At 55.8% G+C, this 9,873-nt stretch overlaps 1 protein-coding gene across 3 annotated transcripts; it reads right to left on the bottom strand.

The window, feature by feature from the left end:
• Window positions 1-463: 463 nt before the first annotated feature.
• On the bottom strand, window positions 464-9,298 carry TRIM56 (tripartite motif containing 56). 3 transcript variants are annotated; one of them, XM_024984831.2, is made up of 3 exons: window positions 9,131-9,298; window positions 8,143-8,254; window positions 465-8,034 (listed from the first exon to the last, which is right to left on the bottom strand). In XM_024984831.2, exon 3 carries the CDS (start codon window positions 8,031-8,033, stop codon window positions 5,766-5,768), a length of 2,268 nt encoding a protein of 755 aa, XP_024840599.1. In that variant the 5' UTR covers window position 8,034; window positions 8,143-8,254; window positions 9,131-9,298; the 3' UTR covers window positions 465-5,765.
• Between the last annotated feature and the right edge of the window lie 575 nt (window positions 9,299-9,873).

Consider the following 9,873-nt stretch of genomic DNA (forward strand, 5'->3'; position numbering starts at 1 on the left):
CCAGTAGGTGGATATTCCTAGAGCCTGGATACCTCCCAGCCGGGCAGGGGCCAACGTGGTATCACAGGCGCAGCAGGTCAGGTGGAGCCCGTAAACCAGAAAACAAGCAGAGACCAGTGATGGGCACAGCCACCCTGACCTGCGCCCTCTATTCACCTCCTTTACACACAATTTCGGGGGTCCTGCTGGGCCAGATCACCTGCTGGCTCCCTCCCACGAAACGTGAGCTTGGAAGATGCAGACCTCTGCCTAGAGGGCCCCTCTGTCCTACAGAGGCAGGAGTGGCCTGGGACGAGGATGGGGGAAACACAGATGATGACAGGGCCGATCACCCTGCGCCTGGATTGTCTCCAAGGGCTCCGGGTAGCATCTTCGCAGTTATAGCAGGAGGGCCATACTATCTGATTCCCTTCCCTACCTGGGTGTTGATCGTTCCGCACACGCATGAACCATCTGAGAAAAGGTTCACATTTTTCAAAGGAATTTATTAAGAAACGGGGGGGGGGGGGAATATAAAGTACACAATCAAAGGAATCAAAGAGTTTACAACATAGCTTCTTCAGGCCAGTGGCAACTAAGAAATATTTGCTGAGCCGACACCAAGGGTTCGGAGGCCCCAGTTCCATTTTCAATCCCATCTCCCTTGGCTGCTAACCCAGTCAGCTCGAAACTTCCTCCGAAGAGAAGTCAGATTGCCTTCCCAAACCTCCCCAAACTACTTCCCAATTGCCTTTACAGCCCTTCTCTGCCTGGTCCCAGATTCCTCACCTAGGCTTTGGGTGAGGTCAGCCAGACCCTGCTGAGCCTTCTCCACCCTTCCAGTCACTCTAAATCTATTTCTGTTCCCATCTGGATTCATGTAATTGAACTATATTCATGAACCAGTTGGGCTGGCTTGATCTGCTGCCTTTGGTCAAGTTACCTATCTTTCTAAGCCTACATCTGAACCTGATCCTTCTGTGGGGAACAACTTCTTGAGCAGTGTCTCTCACAGCTCCCTGCCCCAGTTAGTCCAAGGCTACTTTCTCCCCCAGACAGAACTCTGCGCCTGCGTCCAACCTCCCACTTAACTTCCAGGTGGCTTTAGTTCTCAGCTAACCCTCCTGGGTGCTGGTGTAGTCGCTAAGTTGTGTCTTAGCGACTTGAGACCTCATGGACTGCAGCCCACCAGGCTCCTCTGTCCATGGGATTCCCTGGGAAAGAATACTGGAGTGGGCTGCCGTTGCCTTCTCCAGGGGAGTCTTCCTGACCCAGGAAGTGAACTCTTCACCGCTGAGCCACCAGGGAAGCTTGGGAGAGATGATCAAAATACCTTGATATTGGTACGCACTTACCACATCCTGCCCAGCTCAGGTCACCAACCTTATCAACCTCCTTGGAAGTTTTCTGACTTCTCTTTTGGACATCGGCCCCACTGGAATATTATCTCTGTAGATTATTCTATGAATGGCTTTATAGATACAGTAATAATAAGACTAAGGCAAAAGGAGAGCGAATCCCTCCCAAATTGTTATCTTCTCTTACAAAAAAAACCAAAACTGGGCTACTCTTGCCATTTCTTCTACGTGTTAGTATACAGGTTAGTATAGCCTGATTCTCAGCTGGCTTTTAGGAGCAGAATTCAGCCTTAGCAAGATGGCCATCGGTCCCTTCTGCACCTACGGTCACTGTTGAGTCTTAGCAAATGGCTTCTTCAAATAAACGCTGGAAGGCAGAACTGAAGAATCTCCTCCAACAGAGAAGCAGGTAACAGCTCTTCCCAGACATTCTCGAGCCTCCCTCACAATACATGCATACCACATCCCCTTTCAGGCTTACCCTGACAGAAAAGCATTAACTCAGTACTATGAACACAAGTTGGTTAAAATTTTTCCTAAGACCTCCAGTTTGAGCTGTGAGGGTGTACAAAATTCTCCACGCCTCTCAGCCAGTCCTCACGATAACCCTGTGAGGTGGGCACAGTGGATATTATGATGGGTCTTTTACTGATGTAGAAACAGGTCCACAGAGGTTAGGGAGCTCGACCAATATCACACAGCTGTTTAGTTGGAAGAAGGTGAAAGTGAAAGTCGCTCAGTCCTGTCCGACTCTTTGCGACTCCATGAGCTATACAGGCCATGGAATTCTCCAGGCTAGAATCCTGGAGTGGGTAGCCTTTCCTTTTCCAGGGGATCTTCCCAACCCAGGGATTGAACCCAGGTCTCCAACATTGCAGGTGGGTTCTTCACCAGCTGAGCCACCAGGGAAGCCAGCACTCAACCCAGATCTCTGCTGCCTCACTCATTTCCTCTTTTAGGCACAAAAGTACGAACGAGGTTCTCTACTTCCCTTTTCTCTACCTAAATGGCATCCTCCTTTTGTACACAATCTGGGAAGTCCCAAACAGGAAGAGGAATGATGGATCAAGTTAACTGTCACTGTCCAATACGGGGGGTGTGAGGGGGATGTCATATCTTTCATGATGTTCCTGATTTCTTAACATCTGTAGTTGAAGCAAGAACTCTTTGTCCCAGTGCTGGGTGGTGCTTTCGGCACCAGGATTTGTTAGGATTCCCAGGTCACAGTTGGGAGGCTGGGGATTTTCCTTTCAAAATGATGCTCAGTGCTATCCTTCCCATCCATCTCACATTTCCCCAGGGCTGTGGCTTTCCCACCTCGACCGAGCCCTGCAGCGGGAAAACGCAGTACTTCTGCCAATTGTCTCACGTCTGACTTCCCAGGACTCTCGTGGTGTCCCCTGCAACTGCTTCATCTTTAGAACATCTGTGGGAGTCTCTTCCTGTATCCAGGTGGTATTTCCCCTCTGAAGTTCTCTATTCCCACCTCCTGGCTGGAGCCATTCCACCAGCCCGGCTCTCTGCACACGGTTCCCATGCAGCTCTGCAAAACTGCTGTTCTAACCTGAAGGTATTTATCCCTTAGAGGCCAGAACGCCCCAGGACACATAAGCAGGACACCCCGATTTCATCTCTTTTGTGACTCAGAGCTGAGTCACGCTCCTGAAGGCTTACGATAGGCTGAGTCCACAGTGCCCCCTACTGGAGATTTCCCACAAACCAAGGTTTTGGACACCTTGGTGGGTCCCACTGTTTACTAGACACCAATTCACTCCACAGATGTTTACTGAGCACCTACTAGGAGCCGTCACTGTGCTGACTCTGTAGAGAGGGCTCCAAAGAAGACAGACACAGTCTCCCCACTCGTGCAACTCATCCTATACCACCTGGTTCCATGGAACCACAACTCGGTTTCCAGTTGGTCTGAATGAGTTGGTGAACTCAATAAGACCGTCTCTTGCCTCTGGACGTTCTGCAATGACAGATCATCCGTGGGGACTGCCTGACCACTGCAATCCTTCCCAGGGCACATTCCATGGTCAGCCACCAAACAGGCCCCTGATCTGCTAGCCTTTCCTCCCTGCTGGGTCCAGACCCACCAGGATTTTCCCCCTTGCTCCTGCTCTACCCCTACCCCCGCCAGAACAGTCTCATGTATTCTGACATTCATTTGCAAATCCAGGAGTTATTCTTGAATATCATTTATAGAGGTGTATTTTTCTGCAGTAAACAGTTAAGCATATATGTTATTTAATGGACAATAGTAACTGAAGTAGAAATGTGCATATATAAATAACAGCAGGAAATAACTCAAAAAGAACCCAACCTCCCCTGTCACTATTTACACATTTTGAACCTGTTTACACTCAGTAAACTATTCAGACATGCTTTTACCTTGCTGCTATAATGATGTGATCAGAAATCCAAAAGTTTTTTTTTGCTTATGATTGCATCAGTCAAAATCATCTAAATAGTTCTCATAGTTGTCATACATGAAGGCAGTAACTCACTGTCCTGCTAGACCACAATCCACTTGGCTATTCCTTCCAGAGCTGAGCTGTTTCCTGTCAATGACTATAATATACAGCGTGGTCACAAATACCTATCTGCAAATCCTTTTCCTTTTTCAGTTCTTTTCCCAGAATGTATTCCCCAATGTGAAGTAACTTCATCTTACAATCATTTCTTTGACTCCTGTCAAGTCCTGCCAAACCGATCTCCAGGAAGCAGCATTTATCATGCCAGGAGCCTATTTCCCCATGATATAGCTTCAAAAATATTTTTTTGAAGAATGCAAATGATTGATTTGATTTTTCATTTTATGTGTTCTGGCTTGTGTAGATTCCCTTCTGGGGACCCAACTTACTTGGTCCTTTGACCAAGAAGATCTCTTTAAGTCACTGTATACCCTCGAGACTCAGCTCTCAGATCAACGCTTTGTAATTTCCTCCCCTCGTCGATTTTTCCTTTAATCTTCATTATTATTTGCTGTGCACACATCTCAAAATTTTATGTAATTGAATCCATCCACTCGACATTGATTATTTCCTCCTTCACTTCATGAAACAAATCAACGACCTCCCTGGAAAAAGATTTTCTTTTCCCTCCACCTAACGTCCTGTACTTTCCATCTGGACTTGTCCAAAATCTCTCTGGTACCCATGACCACTCACAGTCCATGATCCTTACATTAAGATTCCCTTTGGTCATCTCTCACCAGCCCCTGGCTAGCCATGGCCGCCTCAGTTCCAGCACTGCCACGGCCCATGCCAAGGGCCCGTGTTTACAGCTCACTTCTGACACGAACCCTCCACGCAATTTCCACTCCTCCGCCCATGTCAGCCCCACTACTGACTTCTCAGGTCTTCCAACTGGTTTGGCCCCTGAGTTCCACACCTGGCCTCTAGATTAGGTGTGTTCCCCACCCATAATAGCAATACAGACAAAAATGCCTTTAACACCTTAGTTCAGCCAGAATTTCTCAAAAGGAGTTGTGCTGGGAAACTAAGAAGGGGCTAAAAATAAACTCCAGGAAGTATTAAGACATCAAAACAGAAGAGACTTTATATTCTACAGAGGTCTGACCTCAGGCTGGCTTGGAGGTGAGAGGTGAGGGAAGTTGGAGGGAAGGCCCCAGGTAAGCGCTGCGTTTTAGACTCCAGCCCTACCAGCTCCGTTTTCTAACAGCACATTCTCTTCAGGGGCTTTAAGGTGAACATCCACTGCCCTGGGGTAGTGTCTGCACTTGGTCCCCCACAAAGCCCACCCTGTTCTTCACTGGGGGGTGCTACTGTTGGAGGAGGAGCCGCAATGTGCCGGCTGTGGCTGAAGGCAATGAATGACCTCAGCCCTTCCGTCTCTGCGGTGAAAGATGCCACTGACTGCCGGGTTCAAAATCTCAGGCCCCTGCTAACCTAGCCTGTCCCCTTCCAGCTGGAGAAGAACGGGTTCTCAGCTCTCTTCTGCAAAGTACGTAATCGACATAACCTGAGCCCTTCTTGGCTCCAAGGACAATCTCTACCCACCTCCCCAGGCCTCTCCTCGGGCCACCCCATCAGGAATGGTTTTGAAGAAGAACGCAAATCAGAACTAGTTTACATATCTTGGAAACCTAGACTCTATGGTAGCGGCAGTGGCAGTCACCACACCCCCCCCTCCCCGAATTCAAAAGCAAGAGGCGTTAATGCCCAGCACCTCTCCAACCCCTCCTCCTCTGCTTCTGAGAATTATGGTCATGCCAACCCTGCTTGGTCCCTATCCCTGCACCTGCACAGGGGTTTGGCACTTCAAATTGTGAAAAGCTGTCAACCCCTGCCCTCCGAGAAAATGCCCTTGGCCGCCACATCTCCTGGGCGGCCCTGCCTGCCTTCTCCCCGCCTTCATTTCCTGCCCCCCCCCCCACCCAGTCCCATCCCCACTCCCAGCCCTTTAACTGTCAAGAGGGCGGACCCGAAAGACGTGGATGGTGCCGTTACTGAGGGACACGACCAGGTACCTGCCGTCCACCATGGTGGTCACCCGGGGCTTTTCCAGGCCGTGATAGGCCGTCAGGAAGTCGCCAAGCAGCGAGCCCTTCGGATCGAGGATCACCACCTTGTTGACCTCGCGAAGGGTCAGAAAGATGTAGCCTTTCTTATCCACGGACACAGAACCCGGCTGGCAGCCATGCAGGCCAGGTCCCCGGTACTCCCCAACCACCTGACCCAGCCCATCACAGACCACCAAGCTATTCTGCTGCCAATCGGACCCTACAAAATGGCCCTGGGGGCTGGTGGTCAGGAACACCAGTGCCCGCAGGCCCCGGTTGGCCTTGCCCCCAGGGATGAACCGCGTGGCCAAGCTACCTTCCATGTTGTACACCTCCACGTGGCCGGACACGCTGACCGCCACCCGGTCCCCGCTCGGCATGGCGGCCACAGCATGGCTGGCCTGGCAGAGGCTCAGCGCCCGGCGCCACTGCACCTCGCCATTGTGGTTGATGAGATAGAGCCGCGCGGCTGCTGAGAAGGCCACGGTGTCCTGCAGGGCGGCCACGCTGCATGGGGAGCAGCCCTCGGGCACGGGCACGGCGCCCCTGTAGTCGCCATTGAGAGAGAAGCGCTTTAGGGCCCTGTTCTGCTCATCCGCCACCAGGATCTCCCGGGAGCCAAAGGGACAGAGCCCAGTGATCCGGGGGGCGCGCTTGTCCCCGGGCATCCGGGTGGGGAAGCTGCAGAAAAAGATGGGCCTGGGGAGGAGGCCAGAGCCCTCTAGGTTTGGCCCGGGGGCGGGGCTGGGCTCCCGGGAGACGGACTTGAGCCTGCCTTTGAACTTCCTCTTCTTGTTGGATCTGCTGCCCACCCGGGCCTGGGTTCCTCCATCTTCCTGGGGTGTCTGGGCTCTGCTCTCTTTCGGGGTTTTGGCTCCATCTTCCTGGGGAGTCTCAGCTCTCTCCGCCTTGAGGGGCTGAGCTTCGTCCTCTTGGGGTGTCTGCGCTCTGTCCTGATTTGGGGTCTGAACTCCATCCCTGCTCTGGGGCTGTGTTGCATCACCTCCCTGGCTTCGGGCTCCATCCTTCCCGCTGTCCTTCTGCGGCAGCTGCTCCTCAAAGGAAAGCCTCAGCAGGTGGCAGTTCTTGTCCAGGAGCCCGGGATACAGTTCCAGCTGGGGCAGCTGGCAGGGAGCGGGCCCAGGCACCCAGGGACAGCCCTGCAGCTGCCGGAGCCGCTGGGCGATCGCCCCCTCCAGCGAGAGGATCTCAGCCTCACGCCCCAGGCTAAGCACCCGACGGGCAAAGGCGGCCGCCTCCCTGGCCACTTGCTCCTGGCCCTCCAGCTCCCCCAGGCGCTCCCGAGCACCCTCCTCGGCAGCCTCCACGTGGGCCCGCAGCTGACCAAGCACCTCCTGCTTCTGGGCCAGGAGGGCCCTGAGGACCCGCTCGGACGCCTCCTCCACCTGTGTGACCACCTTGGCCGCCTGCTCCCGCAGCCGGGCCAAGGCTTCCTTTTCAGCCAGCCGGGTGGCCTCCAGCTCGGCCAGGTTGTTGTCCACGCCGGCCAGCAGCTCCTCGAGGCCGGGCCTCCGGGCACGCACAGCCTCAGCCAGGGGCAGGCAGGGGTGGTCCAGGTGGGGGTCCAGGCGACACTCTCGGCATAGCAGCTGGGAGCACGGCTGGCACAGGAAGCGCAGGGCCTCCCCCGGGTGCTGGGGACACTGGGCCGCCTGGCGCTCCCGGGCCTCCTCGTCGTACCACCCCGCCCTGTAGCCCACCAGGTCCACCACCCGATGGCTGTGGGTCTGTCGGGTGCACCGGTGTCCGTCGGCACAGGCCTGGCACAGGTCGTCGGCACAGTCCAGGCAGCGGGCGGTGGCTGGCCCCCCGGCACTGGCGCCCCCCATCAGGGGGCACAGGGCACAGGCCGGCTTCCCTGCCCGCAGGTCGCCACCGGCCCGGGCCTTCACCAAATCCAGGAGTCCGTTGACAAAGAAGTTGGTCTTGAAGGCGGCCACGCCTGCAGGCGGCACGGGCACAGACTCGCGGCACTCGGGGCATCGGAGGCGGCTGCCCTCGGCCAGCTGTGCTAGGCAGTCCTGGCAGTAGGTGTGCAGGCAGGGCAGCGTTTTGGGCACCCGCAGTTGCTCCAGGCAGATTTTACAGGCCAGGAAGTCGCTGCTCAGGGCCTCCAGGAGGGATGGTGAGGAGCCCTGGGAAACCATTCTGCAAGCAAGAGGTTGAGGGCAGAGGTTGAGGGCACTCCTGAAGTGGCCGTCCTCTGCCTTCCCACCTCTGCCCCATACTCAAGCCCCACCAGGTCTGGGATCTCACCTGAATGGCTGGGAATTTTCTTGTCGTCTCTGGAGCTAAAGAACCACCTCCCTTCTCCGTACAGACATTCAGAAATGTGAAAAGTAAAGGCTGCCTTCGCGCAAGTCAGGCCCTGCGAGATCCGAAGAGACCAAGAGGCCGGGCCTTAGAGAGCCCATGGGGTAATGATGGGTGCCCCTGCCCGCCTGCCCCGCCGTTGACAAGCCTTGTGGCACATGGGGTGAGAGTCTGGTGTGAACAGACCCTGGGGACCGTGCTGGGTGTGAGCTGCCCGGGCGGGGGTGGGGCAGGGAGGACACAGCGGAGGGTCCAGTGGGGCAGAGTCCCCTTGACTCCTGGCAGGTGGGGCGGAACAACTGGCTTCAATTGCCGGGGCCCCAAGTCCCAGGGCCGGGTACACCTGCCTCCCGGACCGCCCCCCCTCCCCCGCCGCAGCAGCATCACAGGAACTGGGGGCCCCCCAACTTCCTGCCCCTACGGCCCCGCAATGGGCTCTGGAGAAGTCAGAGGGGCTGCTGAGGGGAAGGGGCTGCCAGGCTCTTTCCGTCCAGCTTCTCGGACTCCGGGTCCGAGCCCCGGCTCCCCCAGCCCTTTTCTTTCCGCCCGTGTCGCTGCTGGAGGCCTCCTCCTTTCCAAGGAGCCTCTGGAGGGTCGGAGTCACGTGAGGCTCCGTCTGTGAATGCCCCCAGCATCCGGCACAGTGGCCAGTGAAATACTTGATAAAGAAACTTGGGGCGTTTCCCCCAAACTTCCAGAAAGTAGGGGCTGGGTCGGGGGGAGGGGTGGCGGGCAGGGCTGAGAGAGTGGGAAGGGGGTCTTCCCAGGGAGACCTCAGCTCTCTGGCCCCGGAGAGAGGAGCCTCCCCTCTGCTCCCGCCCTCTGGGTCTCTGTCCCCCTCCCTTCCCTTCCTCTTCCTCCAGCCGTCTCCCTTCCCCCACCCCCTCCAGTCCAATTCTCCCTCCAGCCGCCCCCCAAGCCCCCTACTTACCTAGCTTGGGCTCCAGGACCCAGAGCTGGGGGATTCCCCGACCAACCCCTCGGAGGCCCTGATGCGGCTGTTGCCGGGCTCCTGAAAGAGAAACAAAACTGAAACTAATTGTACTTCTGCAACTTCCGTCCCAGGCCCGGGACACGGACTAGAACGGCCGCAGGCCCCGCCCTCTTCCCTCCCCAGCCTGGACCTCTTCCTCGCAGGGGGGGCCTTCCCCCATCGGCGGGGCACAGTCCCCGCCCGCAGGCTCCCGGGCTTCGTGCGGGCTGGGTCAGCTTTCGCGGCTGGAGTCTGCGAGGTCGGCCTGTCCGTTTGAGCCTCGGGATTTGCTCAGCCTGCTAAGTGTGTCTGTCGCAAGGGCAGGGCAGCTGCCTGAGGATGTATCCTCTGAGGGAAGAAATGAGAGATCTTAGGTGATTCTCGGAGACGCAGGGTAACCAGAGCCCCGGCCTCGGGCCAGGCTTCCAGGGCTGCCGCATATTTGCAAATCCAGCCCTAGGTGAGGCCCTTCTACCACAATTGTCTGCTGAGATTCGGGAGGGGGTCCTGGAGGAGGTGTCCCTTGAGATGAGTCACCAGAGTGCGAAGGGGTCGGGGATCGCCAGAGAACAACGCAGGGAAGGGGATTCCAGGAATGGGAACAGCAAGGTGGGCCCAGACGAATGAAATACCACATACTCTGCTGGGGGTCCCAAGTAATTCAGGATGGTTTGTTCGAGAAATTACGGTTGCCAGGGGGA

Source organism: Bos taurus, chromosome 25 (assembly GCF_002263795.3).
Source record: "Bos taurus isolate L1 Dominette 01449 registration number 42190680 breed Hereford chromosome 25, ARS-UCD2.0, whole genome shotgun sequence".
Taxonomy (NCBI): Eukaryota; Metazoa; Chordata; class Mammalia; order Artiodactyla; family Bovidae; genus Bos; species Bos taurus.

Coding starts and splice junctions, on each gene's coding strand:
- TRIM56 (XM_024984832.2), bottom strand. CDS start 8,033: ATGGTTTCCCAGGGCTCCTCACCATCCCTCCTGGAGGCCCTGAGCAGC.